General features: G+C 38.0%; 1 protein-coding gene across 4 annotated transcripts in view; it reads left to right on the top strand.

Annotated features, from left to right (window-relative positions):
* Positions 1–18,323, top strand: part of BLNK (B cell linker) — a 94,888-nt gene that overhangs the window by 64,423 nt on the left and 12,142 nt on the right. For 2 of the 4 annotated variants that reach the window (XM_040071193.2, XM_040071195.2), the window contains 13 exons: positions 181–246; positions 5,446–5,502; positions 7,271–7,320; positions 8,237–8,277; positions 9,130–9,286; positions 10,435–10,604; positions 11,083–11,164; positions 11,965–12,045; positions 13,511–13,536; positions 14,047–14,075; positions 14,414–14,503; positions 15,256–15,298; positions 18,127–18,154. In XM_040071193.2, the coding sequence (XP_039927127.1) occupies positions 181–246; positions 5,446–5,502; positions 7,271–7,320; positions 8,237–8,277; positions 9,130–9,286; positions 10,435–10,604; positions 11,083–11,164; positions 11,965–12,045; positions 13,511–13,536; positions 14,047–14,075; positions 14,414–14,503; positions 15,256–15,298; positions 18,127–18,154 (920 nt within the window). The remainder of the gene's footprint in view (positions 1–180; positions 247–5,445; positions 5,503–7,270; positions 7,321–8,236; positions 8,278–9,129; positions 9,287–10,434; positions 10,605–11,082; positions 11,165–11,964; positions 12,046–13,510; positions 13,537–14,046; positions 14,076–14,413; positions 14,504–15,255; positions 15,299–18,126; positions 18,155–18,323) is intronic. The other 2 variants (XM_040071194.2, XM_040071196.1) reach the window with 1 other exon arrangement.

Genomic DNA, 18,323 nt, shown 5'->3' with positions numbered 1-18,323 from the left:
GAAGAAGGATAACAGAAATAATGCTAAAGAGCCCTTTAAAGGGAAGGGAAACTTCATGCACAAGTGATTTAACAATAAACTAGTTATTGAAGATATATTGAGCATATTTTTTCTTAATTGATATTAATGGCTATTCAACCACTTGGTAATTTAATGCTGGCTTTGTTTAATGTCTTACAGGAAGCTTCAAAAGATGGTGCATGACATCAAGAAAAATGAAAGTGGGATAATAAACAAGTTCAAAAAGTAAGTTTGCAATGCTAGTCCCTGATTTTATCGATGTGGGGAGTTTGGATTACGGGAATCGTGGTGTGTAGTACGTTAGTGATGGGACCATGTCATTCCAGAGGGAGGTACTTCAGTGCATGGAGAAAGCTTCGGTTCAGACTGCAACCTGCAGAATTGTCATCAGAATTAAGGCTATCTTAAAGGAGTTGCAGAACTGGAGTCCCATGATAGGTTGTGTTTGTAGCCTTGAAAAAAAACAGTACTTGAGTGAAGAGCCTTTGTTGGGTTTTTTTGAATGTTGGCTGGGAATGGTCATTGCTTATTGTTTGCATGTGTGCCTTTCTCCTTAGGCAACTGTTTAGGCTCCCTGCTGCAATTAAGTTGAATTTGAGCTCCACCTTGAACCAACTAGTCAGACATCATACTTAAAATTCCCATAAAAATGCTAAGTTCTCTTGTGTTTCAGTGTCATTAAACAAAATCCAGCATTACCTAGCACCCTTATTCTAGCAAGATGTTCTGAACAGCATGCAGATTGTGTCATGTGCTTGAAAGTATCATAAAATATTCATATCTATTTATACATAGAAGGAAATTCCAGTAGTTGTGCATCCTTGTCAAATGAATACACTATTCACTGTTTCCAAGCAATTAGATATTTAACACACTTTTCTTAATGCAACAGCTCATTTGCATTGAAATTCCATTTGGATGTGATTTTTCTCATTCAGATGTGTTTCTTTACATGGGTCATTGGCAACAAAAGTATTAAGTACTTTTAGAAGTTAATTACAATACCCTAGCTGCAGTGTTTCCGGCACAACCATATTAAATTCTAGAAATGGAGCTCTTGTACATAAAAGACACGTGGAAACGTTGTTTTAAATTGTTTTTAAAGAAGGACTGTGATGGCTCAGTTCAAGGGAAACAGCTAATTCTCGGTATATACAAAGCCGTCAGTCAATTATTGGCAGAAGCAGTAGAGCCCTGCCTGGTTTGGCTGTGCAAGAGCTCTGGAAAGCCAAGCTGGCTCAGCTCCTGCCCCTGCTGCCAGCCCAGGCAGGGCTGGTGTTTGTGGGGCAGCTGCTGGACCTGCCAGAGGAGGGATACTCTCCTAGGAGCAGCAGGACTGCCCAGCTCTCCTGTTCCCCAGGCAGGAGGAGTAATTTTGGACTCTAAACCCTCCTTTGTGCTCTCATTTCCACAGCTGTGTTTCTGTCCACATGCCCACAGACCTTGAGCAGGTTCTGATGGTAAAACATTTGACATATCAAATAGATTTTTGTGATATTTTTTTCCTTTATTCATCTTCTTTAAGATTGCTGCAGTTCACAGTTAATCACAGTCGCTGTACTGTGCAACTTCCATGCAAGCACAAAAGGAGACTTTCCCATAAAATGGCCCTCTTTCAAGCTACTTGGGGTTTTAAGTTAATTTGTGGTTTTGGTTTTAACACAGTGACCGCTGTGTTCACCACCCATCTACAAAAATTGATTTTCATCTGGGACGTGCTCACAGGGAAGAGCTGCTAGGCTGCCTGAGGCTTTTAGTGGGGTTTTGGAGGGGAGGGAGTTAAAGAGGGTTTCTTAGAGTTGCTGCTTTTTAACAAAGAGTGGCTTCCTACTTCACCATAGTTGTTTAATTGTAATTAATAATGTCCCAGTGGACTCAGTTCAAAAGCCTCAGAGAGGATACATGACAGAAACAACAGAAGCATCTAAGGTTTATCATTTGAGGCTACAAAGTGTCTCCCATAATTGCCTGAACATGAATTCTGTTGTTAATCTGATTGTGTGCCCTTGGTAGAGAGTAAGAGGGGAAGAACAGAAAAGCAGAAAATGGAGAAGTAACATGAACCAAATGTAGCAAAAGCTGGGAGGGCCATCAGTAAGTGTCAAAGATTGCTGCTATGGCACTGCAATTCTTTGATTCACTCAAGATATATATATATATGTATATATATAAAAGAGCAGACTCATAAAAATCAAAGTATTACTTTAGCACAAAGCTCACATGTCAGTTCTCTCAGTTATGAGAACACAAGCCAAGGTATAAAAATATAACAATCTTCCTGGATGTTACTGAGATTCATCAGAGTCATAATAATCTTTTTTGCAGTTCTGAAGATCAGAAATTTAGTTTTTAAAAATTGAAGAATTTCTAATATTTGCACATGACTTCAGAGTTCAAGTCTTGAACCAGCACATAATGAGACTTCCAATAAAAGCATGAGTTGACAACACTGATAAGGATAGGTACAGGAGGTGCTAAGCTTTACAGAATTAGAGCTGGCTGTGTTCCTCACTATGCAGCGTTTGGGGGCTTTATGTTTGATTGTAGATGCTTTCTCTAAAACATGGTTATCCAGTTGATCACTACTTCCATTTCATTAAAGGACTATTTTATTAAATGCCAATGTTCTAAACATGACTAAGGCAGGAAAAGTTTTGTTTAAAACGAGATTTGCGTAGCACAGATTCATCCATGTGCTGGGAAGGAAAATAAAAATCAAACCTATTTTAAGTAGAAATCATTTTAGAGAATTCAAATAGTGTACTTTCTTATCAGAATGTTATCACCCAGATGTATGCTGTAAGCCACTGCTACACAAATTGAAAGAATTATCAAATATTCGTGAAATACATTGGACTTATTAGCAGTATTTGTTAAAACACTTCTGAAATCTGGATTGGCTCTTGATTATGCAGAAATTAAAAAGGTCTTGCACCAAGACTTTTGCTCTCCAGTCTAGTTCCTCTGTGGAGTGCAGGTGGGGAGGAATTCTGCTATCCATGCGTGTCTTAGAGGTCTGTGGAAAGCAGGCTGAACAGTCCTGGTAACAGGAAAGAAATTGGTGGTTTTTTCATTGCTTAAAAGTTCCTGTTTATTCCCCATTCCAACTCAATGTTTTCTGGCAGTAAAAATATTGGCCACTGCAGGATAGCTGTCACCTGCTTGCCCTTAATCACATGCAAAACTGTTTACAGCCCTGAGTCCCAGCTGCTGTGCAGATCACAGTGTCAAGGAGGATTATGTACTCAGGTGTAGAAGCAATGAGTGTAGCCAGCATTGTATAAACAGGGAGAGCTGGGGGCTCACATCCTGGGTAATACAGAGCAGGGAAGCAGAGAAATCATAGGTTTCATGATGTAGGATGGTTGCCTGTGCTTCAAACACTGTAAAGACATGGCACTCATCTATACATCATAAGCTTTAAGCCTCTAGGCTTTGTTCAGTGGAATCCTGGCTCCACTGAAGTTGATGTTAAAGGTCACACTGCATACATAGCAAAGTCAGGATTTCACCTAAAGTTTTGGTACGTGCTGACCTACTGTGTTGAATAAGAAACAAGAAGTTCAATTTATTTGCTTTGTTGTGATATCACATCTTTCACAAAGCCATTAGAAATCATGCTTGCATGCATGCATTAGAAATCACACTTGTGCTTATGTTTCTGACTGCCCACTATCCAAATATGTCCATTTTTTGAACATTTGCCATGTGCCCTGAAAAATGGAACGAGGATGCTTTACCCAGCTTTTTAGTTGGGTACGTCTTTGCTTCAGATTTGTGTCGTCCATTTTTCTATACCATTTATAATTTAGGCAGTGACTAGACAGAAAAATAGTTGTTGTGTCACTAAATGTCTCTTCAACCTGCATAGCTTCAACTAAAAGACATTCACGATCAGTCCCTTGGGGGAGGGAAAAGCAGTATTTTATGAACCAAACATTGAGAGAAAGTACCAAAATCAAGCTGTACCGCACTTAGAAAAAGAAAATAGGAAAAACTATAGTACCTCATTTTAACTGTTACGCTGAAGAAATATGAAAATTAGCTGTAGCTGAATAGAATGTTTGAGTGTCAGGATTTTTATTACTGCAACTGCCATAGCACCTTGTAAGAACATATGTGAAAGAGTAATAATAACACTTTGAAAAGCAAAAATCCCTTTCAGTTTGATTTTATCTTCTACAATTGCTGCATAATTCCAAGTCTGTAGCAAACTATTCCACTAGGTCATGAGAACACAGTCCAGGAAAAGTTTATCTGTTTGCATCACACCTTTTGGACCACTGGAAATGTTTCTGGCAAAGTTCAGTTAATTTATTGTGTAATCACAAGTGTGATGATCTAGTGTGTGTAAAGCCAATAATACATACTATAAATACTTATCCCAGAAAAAACATATCAATATAATTTTTGTAAAAACTATTATGTTAAAATGGTTCCTAAGAAGGGAGCGGACTTTGTTCACAGACTTAACAATACAAAAAAGCAAACGATTTTTGAAAACAGAGTTCTCAGGCGTATCTCAGGCGTAGTAGGGAAATACACCTGTGGGAAAATTTAAGTGCTAGGTGTAAAGGACTACTAATATGTATGTTTCGTTATTTTTCTGGGTGTTGCCTGTAAAAACAAGTGTTGCTTGAGCAAAACACCCAGACCTCTGCTGCAGTTTATTTTAAAATTCTTCACTTAATGCAGTAAAACAAAAATTCTAAAGTAATTAATATTTGCACTTTCTACAGGACCATACATGTTAGAAAAGTTAAGTACATGCCTAAATGTTTTGTTGGATCAAGTTCAGCATATTATAGGGGCAAATTTGGAATACATTGTTTTAAAATGGAATAATTTATTCTCTTAAAAGTTGTTCTGAATTTCTGTACCCTGCATTCTATTCTATTCCTGTGTGAGAAGCATCTATAACCCATTATATGAAATGTCTCAAGTGCTACCTGGTTATTTGTTGAAGCTCCAATATATGTACTAGGATTAAATACACTTACATATACATGCTTAGTTGGATGGCATTTGATTCTTTCCAATCTCTTCTCATTAACTCCAGAGAGTAGGATGGAGTCAGTTGCCATTCTGCAAGGATCTGTGTGGACAATGAGGTCAGAGTCTGCAGTAAGTGTGGGTGACCACACCTTGGCAACAGGCTTGTGTCTTTTGAGCTTGTGTTGTGGTTTGCACATTGGGTAGAGTTCTGCCTCCTGTAAAGTGAAGCTCCAGCTGACTTCAAAAGAGCCTGGATTCCAGTTCTGGCACTCAGAAAATTGTACCAGTACTGTGAAAACTACTTTTAAAGTGGATTAGAATTTTAGAATAAATAACATATTAAAAAGATTCTAGCAAATATAGATGTGGCCATGAACTGTTTCAGCTCTGTGACAGAAACATTATTTCTTTTCTTCTATTGATATTCAGGTTCCAAAATGAACAAGTGGCCTTAATTTGCAAAACTGGGAAAGATACTTGGGATCGGTATGCTATTCCATAGCTGCACCATAGCATGATAGGCTGCTTAGACACAGACCTCTGTTCTGTACCTCGTGTGCTTTCGTTATAACGTATTTACATTTTCTGCCAGGGCCACTGCCAGGATTTACAGGGCCTGGTACCAAGTGTGGAAGATTCCTGCTTAGCAGCTTAGAAATGTGTAGTATTGCTTAAGCCCTGTACTTTATACCATGACCCAGACAGCCTCTTAATGTTGCTTTAGTTCCACTATTCTCCAAGTCTCCACCATTTCCAAACAACTTACAGTAGGCATGTTACAAAATACATCAAAAGTTCTTGGTCTCCCCTTGCTAAGACGTGAGATGAGCCCTGGCAGTGGCCCTGGGATTTTCTTTCTAACATGGCTGTGCTAACCTGGACAGAAGACCAGAGCAGGGCTGTTGAGAATGCTTTTTAATTTATCGTTTGTACACTACATTATGTTATGCTTCAGGAAGTTAAAACCTCTGAGGAGACAGCTATCCATCATTAGTGTTGTTACTCATCAACAAAGCAGGTTAACATTGCAAAAATGATCTTCACAGTTTGGTTTTTGTTTGGTTTGGAGGAGTTGGGCATTTTTTGAGTTTTAGAAATGCCCACACCATTTATTCACTGATTCATGCATGTGCATGGGGTGTTTTGGGTGACTATCTGAACAACAGAATTTCATTAGTTCAACTCAGAAGTGGGCAAAGCATTTCTCAAAACAGACAGGAAAATTTGTAAGTTGATGTGGTAGTGCCAGCATGCCACCACCCCGAGTAAAAGTGCTACCTGAACAATGATACCTAGGCAGCAAGCTCAGGACCTAAATATGGAGTGTCAGATTCTTGTGGTAAAGCAACATTTGTAAACAGTTACCTCTGCAGAGGCATCAGTCTGGCCTGTGATGTCACACGTGCAATGTTCATCTTGACTTTAAACCCAAATTCTTCTTCATTACAGGGTAGTGAAATAATTGAACTGACTTCAGTAACTCAGTGTCTTCTTTGAACAGCTGCAAGTTAGTAAGGAGGAGTATACATGAATAAACATATATATATATATATATATATATATATACACAAATATATATGTGTTTACACATATGTGTACTTCTGCTTGCCAGATATATATACACATGCACATACATACAAATCTACCTGTATAGCCAAAAAAATCCTTTCAGTATTTCTACAAATTATCTTTTGATTCACTGGTATGTGATGCCATTGTAACAGTTTTTACCAAAAAAGTGACATAACATCATAAAATAATAAAAAGTAGAATCTTTCACTGAGAGACCTGGTATACATTTAAATATTAATCATCAAATGAAGTGCATGCAAAATTATAGTTCTAAAAATACAAATGGAGAGTGCTACGCCACTTTCTTATTCCATAATCTTAATAAAACCTCTGTGAACCTGAACAGATTTTCATCTTCCAATAGATCCTCATTTATCTCTGCCCCCTATCTTATCTCTTTCTGGAAATGAAGAAGATGAGGGGTGAGCAAGGAAGCTGTCCTTTCAACATATGTTCTTAGTGGAAAAAATATATTAAAAACTCAGGTTCTATTTTATTATTTTATCAGTTTCTAGCTTTTCAAAGCATTCTTCTACAGCTATTTGCTAAGCATCTGTGATGGTAATCTGTATTTCTTTAGCTGCAGGTATCTTTTGTCATCAGCTTTTTTATGTGTCTGGCTAATGCTCCCTTCTAGTGAGGGTTACTTTGAGATCATAAATGTAATAATTCTAATTTACAGGCTTAAAAAAAAGCCACCACCAAGTCTACCACAAAGGGATTATGCTTCAGGTAAGGCTGTATTAATGTAAATTTAAGCTGTATGTCTGTGTTAATTTGCTATCTATATGCCTAACAGTATTTCAGTTTTACATTGCCTCATAATTTGTTTTTAATTAGAGATCAGGATACCATTAGCAACAACTCTGAAGGTAGTTCACACCTCTGAAATGAAAGGCAAGAAAAAAAGATGAATTGTGCCAGCATGAAGAGTAGCAAGTAACCACTCTTTGAAAATCAGTCTTAATCAGAGTTCTGTATCTAGGCTGCTGTAAAAGTGGAGGAGAGAAACTGTGAAAGTAAATACGGAAGAAATTGAACAAATGCATCATTACAAATTTAAAATCTTAATACTATTAATGTAATGACGACATCATGAATTATCTTAAAGGTGCTTATCTACTCGCATATCACACAGCACTGCCCACAAACTAGTTCATGGCTATTTTTACAAGTTAACAGCCATCTTGTTAAGAATAGAAGAATGCAGGACAGAGTTTGGAAGATTTTAGGTAACTGTTCCCTGTTTAACATAAACATTTGTAATTAGTGTGCTGTCTTGGCACTTTAACCAACAAGAAGGTACAGGGCCAAGAGGTCAGCAAGAGTTCCATTATCTAGAAATTGTCCCCCGTACTTAAAAATGAGATGCATTAGCAGGACATTGTGGGTAAAGTGCGTGCTCTGCTGTTCAGTTTGTCATTTTCTAATGCTTTTCCAACAATTCTGAAATAATTTGTCAAAAATAAGCCAGAAGGCATTTAATTTACTGTTCTGTCCAAACCAGATGTGTTGCTCAGAACTGTTTGGAAATTTTGCTCATTCTTTTTTTAACTGAATATGATGAGTATAGATTGAAAAACCAATCTAAGATAAACATTTATATACACTATTACATCTCCTTAAATAACTCTAATGTTTGGTTTAGAACACGCAGACAATGAAGAGGAACAATGGTCAGATGATTTCGTAAGTACATTTTTTGGGCTAGTAGGAGGTTACTGTGGCAACAAGTTAGCACAAGAAATAATAATAAAAGATTCTTTTAAAATCATCTACTTATGGTTGAACTAAATAATATTGACGTTTCTGTTATTTTTTACATCATTTTAATTCACGAATAGCCACTGATTTTTAGCTGCCTCATTATTTTTATATTCAACTTAGAAGTACTTTGAGAAGCACAGTCAATGGTAGCCATGAACACTAAGGTTTTTGGATAAGTAAGCACATGGCATCAGTTTGAGGGACTTCCTAAACTGAGCAATAATTTCAGAAATCAGTAACAGGTTTTATTTGGGGCAGGAAGGGTGGGAGGGGTGAGGAGAGGAAAGCCAGTTCTTACTAAAAACAAAACCTTCTGCAAAGATTTTAGAAAACGTTAGAATGAAGCAATTCATGGTTGTCAGCCATGTAATGTAATGCTGCAACTGTCAGCTTGAAGTGACCAGTTTCCTTCTGGAGTCAGATCTTGAGTACTCTTTTAACAGGAAAGGGAGAGGAAGTGACAACACACATCAAGAGTCACAGCTGGATCTAGAAAGGAACTGTCCTAGGAAGGGAAAATAGCTATGGAACCATAACTTGAAGACTGAGCTCCTGAGGTGAAAGGACTCCTTGAAGATAGCAAGTAGACAGGGACCTCCTGGGAGGAGTAGAATGGAGGAGGCAGGAGTGCCTCTTTGCAAGAGGAAGCACTAAAAGGGAATATGATGTGTCCATTCAAGGGTACATTGTTGTCATTTTGTTATCATTCTCGTGAAAGGATATTTGTGGTATGGATTGCTATGAGAAGAGAAATGGGAAGTTCTGTCTTTCTAGGACAGCGATTATGAAAATCCAGATGACCACTCTGACTCTGAGATGTATGTGGTCCCCAGTGAAGAGAATCCTGATGACAGCTATGAGCCACCTCCAAGTGAGAAGGAGAAAAAGAAGATTCCCTCTGCATTCCCTATTTCTAGGGGTGAATATGCAGGTAGTTATGGAATAGTTAATTATGTCATCTTGATAATTGCTTTTTGATCAGTACCAGAAAAGAGGCCTCAAATGCACCAATCTGTCCTTTCCTCAAGAGTTTGCTTTTAATTCTGATACTCAGATCTTAAGCATTCGGGGTATGATTTTTTTTATTATTATTATTATTAATACAGCATGAAACAGGTTACTATTGCCGGTAGTGATGTTTATAATTTTACTATAATGTGTCCTAGAGATTTTGGTAGGCATCTGCTAATGACAAACAAAGGTATGGGAGATACTATTAAATTAGGGCTCCAAATCAATCCACATATACTGATGCAGGAATTCCTATTAAAGATGAGGCACATAAGAATAGACAGGTCCCTTCTTAATCTTCTTTGTTTCTCCAATCATTATTCCCAAAGCAATAAAACAGTAGCCCAAATATTCACTCTTTATTGTCCTTCAAAATTGGTACTAAGGATGATAAATATCTTGAAAAACGGGACAGGATCGAGATTTTATTTACATTAGTCCAATATAAAGGGAACTTTTCTTCCTTATTTGATTCTTTTCAGCCATTTATAGGTTGCATTGAAGTGAATGAAAGTTAGCTTCAGTAAGATGAAGATTTGAGACGTGGAGAAAAGAAACATTGGCATGATGCCTGCTTTCATTTTCATATGATACCAGTGTTACTGGTTGTAAAATACTCATCAAAGTACTAAAATACCACATATGTACTCAGAGAATTTTATCAACCCTTCACCTGTGTGTTCTTTGAAAAGGGAAGGATTTGTTAAAATGACACCCTAGAGAACCTGGCACAATTCACGTTCCAGTCCCACCCAGTGTTGTTTTTCTCATGCCTTATATAAGAATCTAGACCACCCAGCCATCACCCTTTCCCCAAGGAGTTAATCAGTTGTTCATACAACAGTCTAGGCATCCTCTGCAGCCTGATACAGGGGGCCAGGCTGCTACCCTGAACGATGAAATAGGACCTGTTACACACAAGTCTCAACATCAGATTCACCTATGCTGAGGTCTGCCGCTTGACCTATGCTGCAGCCACGGCAAAGACTTTTGCACAAGCAGTAGGAGAAAGTGCAGAGACTAATGTGTCGTTTTTACTGAAATTGTTGTTTTCTACCAAATTAAAAGACAATCGCACGAGTCACCAGCAGCTTCCTCCCATCAACAAACCTCTCCCGAGTACACCCAGTCCAGCCACGTCCAGACCAAAGAAACCATGTGTGCCATCCATGCCATGGCCATCTCCTGCTGCAAAACCAAAAGTGCCACCAAAGCCTAAGGAGTGCAATGATGATGAGGTAAAGTTTACAGATGTACTTGTTTTAACCATGTAAATGTCATAGCAATGCCATGGTCTGGGTCTTTTTCTTAGCCTCTATAGTTCAAATAATTTCTAAATCACTAACAGTGACCTGCAAGTACCATGCTGATTCCTAGGGGATATATGCCTGCTTTGAGTATCAAGGAGGCTATTTAGACCATGGAATAGCTCCTGATCATCCATAATAAGCTGCAAGCAACAGGGAGAGAGTAACCTCAAAGCTGATCTAGGACCAGAGGGAAGGGAGGGCTTCCACGCACCAGTGGAATAATTTCATAAAGGGTTTTCAATCTTTGGGATTCCCTTCCACATAGCATGATAAATGTCTGAATTAGGAGTCACTGTGAAATGGCGACTATTGTAAACTGCTGCCAGGACTTCACTCCCAACAGTTTGTTGACATGATGACATGATGGAGGTTTAACTGGTAGATTTTTGTCCTGCATTTCTCATAGGATAACTACATTGTGCCAGTGGACAATGATGATGATAACTATATTGAACCCACAGAAAGCAGCACGTCACTACCTACAAGATGTGAGTTTAAGTAATTTAAGGTTATTATTATTGCTTTATTAGGAATAATAGTGGGAAAAAAAATGGTCAAATTAATGTCTGTTTCTAGGGTTCAAAGAGTGGAGGTGCAGCTATTACAGAGATCACAGCCTGCAAAAAAGGCAGTTGGCTCCTTTGGCTTATGACAACACCAAGGAAAATTATTTTTTACTTTATTGGAAGATATGTTTAATTTCTGCCTCTCTCACCCAACTGTTTCAAAGTCCAGCCCTTGTAAAACTAGGAGGCTTTTCATGACGTATGACCTGCCTTCTCATCCAAGGGAGCAGTAGCATTAAAGTTCTCTGTTTGCTGAAGTGTTTCAGAAGAAGAACAAGCATTTTTAGATATTTAGTAGATAAAGACAACTTTGCTTGCTTTTTTTTTTTTTTTTTTTTTTTTTTTTTTTTTTTTTTTTTAATCTCACTATATATATAAGTATATTTATCTAGAGAATGAAACTACTACAGCCCAAAGGTGAAAAGTAAACAGAGAAGAGTTCTGCTCTCTGAATTCACTGACAGTATCAAACCTCTTCAGAGAGGCTGGAATACTGAATAATACTTCTGTTTTCAAATGAGAGCTCTTTTCTGACTGAGTTGATCTATTCAAGATCACACAAAACATTGTCATTTGGACCTACTTAATATTCATTCTTATTGTATAAATTTTACATTGTTAGTTTGTTAACAGATGTGTGTATATATAAAAATATATGTCTACATATACACACTTGCACAAATATATATATATATATGTACATTAATAAAATATGTTTTTAGCACCTGTGAACAGATTTATGAAGACAACAAAGCCAGCCCCCCCTATTTCTCCAAAGCCTTCTCTTACTTCTAATATGCAAGGTACGTGGAGCTTGCATGGCTGTTAGAATAAAATAATGTAAGACTGTGGAATATTAAATTATGCCTGATATATTCACCCCACTAACCCTATGACATACTAAAGTAAAACAAAAATATGTTCCCCTTTAGCTTTTCTATGTTGTAGCAGTTGCTTTGTCTAGGTTGAATAATAAATAAATCCATTTTAAGCATAAATAAAACTAGAACAAGTTATTTGCCCCAAATTAATTTTAGTCTTCTGCTCTAGTGGAGGAATGCAAATGGATCAATATAGCAAAAAGAATTATAGGCCTCAGTATGTCAGTAATTCCATTTCACCATAAGAATCAAGACCCAATACTTTGATACCATTAGACTTAGCCATATAGAAATTCTGTCCAGGCTGATGTCTTGCATGGCCTTTTATAACAGTGTTCCCATTGAGATTCTGTAAAGAGCAGTTTATTTGGAAAAAGAATCAAAAGCAGAAGCAAAAAAAGAGAATCCTATTTGCTTTTGTAAGTTCAGATATTCTTGTTTAATTTCTCTCTGCCGACTTAGAGTTGTTTTGCATCCTCACCTTCTCATTAATTGCTTGGATGTAACCTTTCCCGACATGACACAGTTCTTTAAAAAGCTATGCATATTCATTAGCAATGTGTTTAGCTTTAAAGTCACAAACTACAAGTCGTAAACTAACATTTTTTATTAATTACTTGAGATTTCGTGAGTTATTTTCCAGACATTTTAAAATGCCCTTTTCAATCTCAGCCTTTCTGTAAATCAGTGTTGAGCAACAACCAGCTCCTGACAGTTGTTACTAAAAAATAAAACGTCTCCCCCTGGTGGGAGCTGGGACACTTGGACGCAGTAAAGCGATGAAACCTGACACGAAATTGACTGAAATGCGATTCTATTTTCACTGAAGAAACTGGGCATCGATAAAGATGCTGGTGTTTTTTTTTTTTGTTTTTTTTTTCTTTTAAGATCTATGAATTACAATATACTTGTGGATCAGAACTCAGGGAAGGATGTTGGCTGTGCAAGTGAGCCAGCTTGTATTTATGACTGACCTGATTTCTTCCTCCCCGAGTCAAGGAAGGGCTAGATGCTAGTACAGGTGTGCTAACGCATTTTTTCCAGACTGACCCCGGTTTGCACAACACAAGCATTCATCTTGCTTGCAGTGGGGAGGAACGGAGAAGAAAAACAAAACAATAAAAAGGTTTTGCAGTGGGAGGAAACTTGATTAATTCAGTGACTGTATCTCAGACTGTATCTCCTGTGGCTTCACCTGAAGTTCCCACTAGAAGACAAGGGGTGTTGCTGCTCTGGGGTTTTGGTGGCAGATTCAAATTCTGAGCAGATTCTCCAAGTTATTTTTCAAAAGAATACAAGTTATTTGTATCAGTCAGAAGTATGACAAATTCAGATAAGCCTTTTTGGTAACATGCAGTATGTTTTTTATTTCTTCCCTGTCCTGTAGAAGTCTACGAGGTTCCTGAAGAAGAGGTGAGATCTTTCTAAACTATGTCTACCATTGCCCTCAGGCAGGATACAAATGTGAGAAAAGATTATCAGTCTTTCAAAAGGGAAAACTGGGAACCAATCTCTTCCTGCACTTAAAGCTTTCTGACATTCCCTTTTCAGAAGCTGGCAAACCATTTCAAAGGATTAAGGGGAAAGTTTCCCAGTCCTCTGTGATAGTGACCCAATCTGTGAAGCACCAGCCTAAGGGAATGTTTTACAGAAGCAGAACTGAAGCAGAGGAGCAATGACAGTTCTGACACAGTAATATTTTTCCCATTTGCTGGTACTGGCATAACATATGGGCAAAGCAGATTTACTGATGTTGACTTCTTGCCTCTTTCATCCTAATGTAGATTACCAGACAGCTCTAGTAGAAATTTGTATCACATGCAAAAATAATATCATGATGTGGTAAGATAAATAGGATCATACAAATTTATTTTATGGAATCAAAAAGTGACCAAAAAAATTTTGGTGCATTTTCTCTTACAGGAAAAACCATCACCACCACCAGTATCCAGGTAATCCATTGCTGTGAATGTTTGTGCATTATTTACAACTGTCAGAAAAGATATTTTCTCATCTAGATACTACATTTCTGATAATTCTTTCTTTAGAAGAAATACAGTAACAGAAGTAAGAAATACATACAGTAAATGTCTCTTTAGATTATCTACACAAAGATTATAATTTCTATGGTAATTTCAGTAACCCAAATGTAATACATATTAAAGAGAGATACTCTTAAGGTTACTTTTTAGAATTTTGAGGGGGAATAGGGGAAAAGAAAGAGAGGTTTGCTTGGTATTCACTGTTGTTAAATATAATTTTCCTTTCTTAATTCATGTTTCATTACTAGATTCACCAAGCCACTCATGTTTATGCCTGCTCAGAATACAGAGCATTCCCACAGCATGACCAGAGAGTCACCTAAGCAGGATGCTTCGAGGTAAGTTAACAGCAGCTTAGATCAATAGGAAATATTAGCAGAGAAAATTTTCTTCTCTCTAATGTGTAGCCTTCAGATAATAGACAATTGTCAGGACACTCAAATAGCTAGGGATGCTAGGACAAGGTGAGAACGGAAAGCTCTCATTGCTTTGTGAACTTCTGTGTTCAAGCCAGTTTGCCAAATGGATAGGATTTTCTGAAATATCCCTTTAGGGATCCAGTACAGGGATAAAATATCTCTGCATGCCAGTCCTATTAGCCATCTCTGCACCCTTGCAAATTAGATGTTTTTGCAGTTGTACACAACTGCTTGTAAAGAAACTGGGCTCAGTAAATCCCTTATTTATATCCCAAGTCTCTGGAGGAAAAGGGGAAAATGATACTTGAGTGTGCAGCCTACTTCACTCCTGTGTCCCCAGAAGCATTGAAAGCTGCTTCATAACCCCTGCCTCCTCTCTAGGTCATTATTTTACAAAATATGTTATGTGCCCCCAGAAGGAGGCATGCACAGTGCTCTGTGTGAGGGTGTTTGGTTGGGTCCTGTGCACGGTCACAGAGGACCCGAGGTCTAGGACAGAAGCTCTTCTAGAGTAGTTCCACACCGGAGGCACAGCATCACCACTGTCTGTGCAGAGCTGAAATCAAGTCCATTTACTGCAGACCTCCTTCCCTCTAGATCTTAAAAAACCTATCTGAGCCAATTAAACAAAGAAATCCTGTTCATCATAACCTACTGTGTGTATTTTTCAGAAATATTTTGCCTCTCCCCAGAAGTCGTCTTCATCCAAAAACAGTGAGTAATTAATGGGCCACTCTAAAAGAACATGTTAAATTTAGTCCTGTGTTTTATATATAAATAGATGGAATATCTATTTATTATCTGTATTAAATAACTGAAATAGATGACCAGATGTCAGATTAATCTAATATTGTGATTGTTGCTATTAATCTTTTGGACAAAAGAGCACTGGGGATCTGTATTGATCCAAGAAAAAGTTCAAATGTTTTAAGGGATGTATGTCTCAGTCCACAAAAATAATTTCTTGTACTAAAAAATACCAGTTGTACTTCAGGAACCTTACTTTAAGTAGCAAAGGATGATTTTGCCCAGTCTGAAGCACTTCTCCTTGAGCTTATTCCTCTCAGATGGTGAGATGATGAATGCTTTCTGAAAATGGAAACCTAAAATGTCAGACTGGGTAGTCTGAGTAACGAGTATCACTAGAAAATGCAGTCCTTGAAGGACTAATTACAAGCCTTGGGTCCTAAGGCTGTGTTTCAGCCAGTCCCCTTCTCCCTCTGCTCTTATCCCAGTCTGTCCCTTCCACTGTGCTGTTTTTTTGAAGCAAACCGTTTGAAAACTTGTCCAACTGCAGAAATTAGCAAAAGCAAATCATAAAATATTCATTTTCAGCCGGATTAGCTCCATAAACTGATCTGCACCACAGCTCTATTCACAGCTGTGCCAGCTTGAGAGGGTCTGCATGAGGAGCCAACTATCAAGAACAGATTAACATAATTGTGTCAGCATCTCTGCCAAGCTACACGCTCAGATCCTGTCCCAGCCCTATGCCCAGAATTGTCCCTAAGAAGTAATCAGTCTACCAATGAGTATATAGAGAAATTAGACTTAAAACTAGGAATTTGGGGTCATATAATAGGATTAGATGTTATGGTAACACAGTGCAGGTGGTATATGAGCACTTATAGTCTTACTTCAGTCTTTAAATTTCTTACGTACCAAGCAGTTTGTACATACAATGGCATCAGCATTTCAGTTTCCCTTCTACCTCATCACAAGGTTCTTCATTTAGATCTGTGGGAGTCTGAACAATTCCTAAGCAGTGCCAAATTTGGGATTTCTCTTTTACAAAATAGTTTGATTTCTCAGCTTTTCTTACCAATACAAGATAAGAAAAAAATGTTGCATCTGAAGGGAGAATGTTGGACAGAAATTCCACTATCTGATCAGCACTAAGAATACTCCTGCTTCAGAACAGACTCAAGTGCCATATTGGTGCTGAAACCTCTCCATTAATGCATTTTCAGAGTTTACATCTGAGATGGGCATCATCCTAGCTTTGCAGAGAATAAAAAGAGACTCTCCTTTAGCTGGAGCCACTCACTGAGTGAGTTACAGTTCCAAGATGAAGCTCCCAGACAAACACTCATCTGTACTATGAGTGTATTCAGCTCCTGAGTGCTTGCAGTTCACCAGTTTGTCACAAGCGTCAGCCTAGGAAAGCGTTACCCAGTGCAGTCCAAATTTTGGGATCTTTGCTTGTCTTGTAAGTGGTGGCCTTTACAATTTTAAACAAACACATGATAATGAGCATGATGTTTGTCCAGTGCTCTTTCCATCCTGTTGTTCCTTTCCATCCCTGGCTACAGCACGTTGACAAAGCCCAAACAATAACTGAAACATCTGTTAACTGCTCCCACTCAATCTGCTGTCAGCACTAACCAGCACTGATCATGTGCACAGAACTGTAACCCATGTTCCTCTCAAAAGCCAGAGCTGACTGGGAGAAAAATTTTGCTATGTCTCATTTCCCCAACTGCTGGGGGATGGATTACACCTTTCCAGCCAGAGAATGGATGCATTTGTCACTAACATCAGTGAAAAGCCATTAGCTGGGAAGATGAAGACAGACAAATTAATAACTGGTGCCTCTTTGAAAGATCCTTATCAGATGGGAGCCTTGATTCCCTAGAAGTCAAGAAATGGGAGCCAAAATTAAGCATCTGCAAAAGAAGCCAAGAAATTAGGTGGATTGCTTCAATTCTAGCATGGTGACAAGAGAGCCTACTCAGTTTCCTCCGTTCAGTGGAAGATGTGGTTTTAGTATTTTCAAATCTGCTGCAAAATTTCTGTCTTCTGGGTCAGAAATTAAACCTAAACCAAAAGGTCTCACTACAAAACTAAGGCAAAATTTTCTCAATACTTACAAGCAATCTCAAGATTATTGGAAAGTTCAAAATTTGATTGTTGTTCAAAATTTTTCAAATGACATCATGAAAGTATTCTGGATACTATATACCTTCTGTACAAATATTTCTTTAAAAATTATTACAGATACCAAAATCATATTGATTATTCATGCAGTTCTCATTTAATAGTCAAAGAATCAGGCTGAAAAAGACGTCTGAGATCAAGTTCCAACTCTTCCAACAGCACCATCATGTTCATCATGAAACCATGTCCATAAATGCCACATCCACATGGCTTTTGAATATTTCCAAGGATGGTGATTCCACCTCTTCCCTGGGCAGCCTATTCCATGCCTGACCACACTTTCAGTGAAAAGATTTTTTCTAATATCTAATTTAAACCTCTCCTGGTGCAGCATAAGGTGATTTCCTCTTCTCCTGTCACTTGTTACCAGGGAGAAAACACCAGTACTCTCCTTTCAGGTACTTGTAGAGAGCTCTAAGGCCCCCTGAGCCTCCTTTTCTCCAGGCTTAACACCCCCAACTCCTTCAGCCACTCCACATAAGACTTGTGCTTCAGTCCTGTCACCAACCTTGTTGTCCTTCTGGTCGTGAAGGACTTAAAACTGAACACAGTAATTTCTTTTTTAATTCCTTCCTATAAAAATCTAACCTATTTTTCCATTACAGGACCATGAAGCAAACAATAATGATGAAAGTAAGTATTCAGATGAAAACATGGCGATATGAGAGGGACTAATATGCCACCAGTTACCATAATATAGCACACAATGTAGTGTGTCAGTGTAAATTTTATCTGTACAGTCAGCAATAAGCAAGAAGTGTTACTGAACTGTTCTCTTCTATAATCAGACTGAAAACACGTT

The sequence above is a fragment of the Hirundo rustica genome, chromosome 8 (genome assembly GCF_015227805.2).
Source record: "Hirundo rustica isolate bHirRus1 chromosome 8, bHirRus1.pri.v3, whole genome shotgun sequence".
In the NCBI taxonomy this organism is placed as follows: domain Eukaryota; kingdom Metazoa; phylum Chordata; class Aves; order Passeriformes; family Hirundinidae; genus Hirundo; species Hirundo rustica.
Note: the sequence above shows the minus strand (reverse complement) of the source record. Positions and strands in the feature narration are given on the sequence as shown.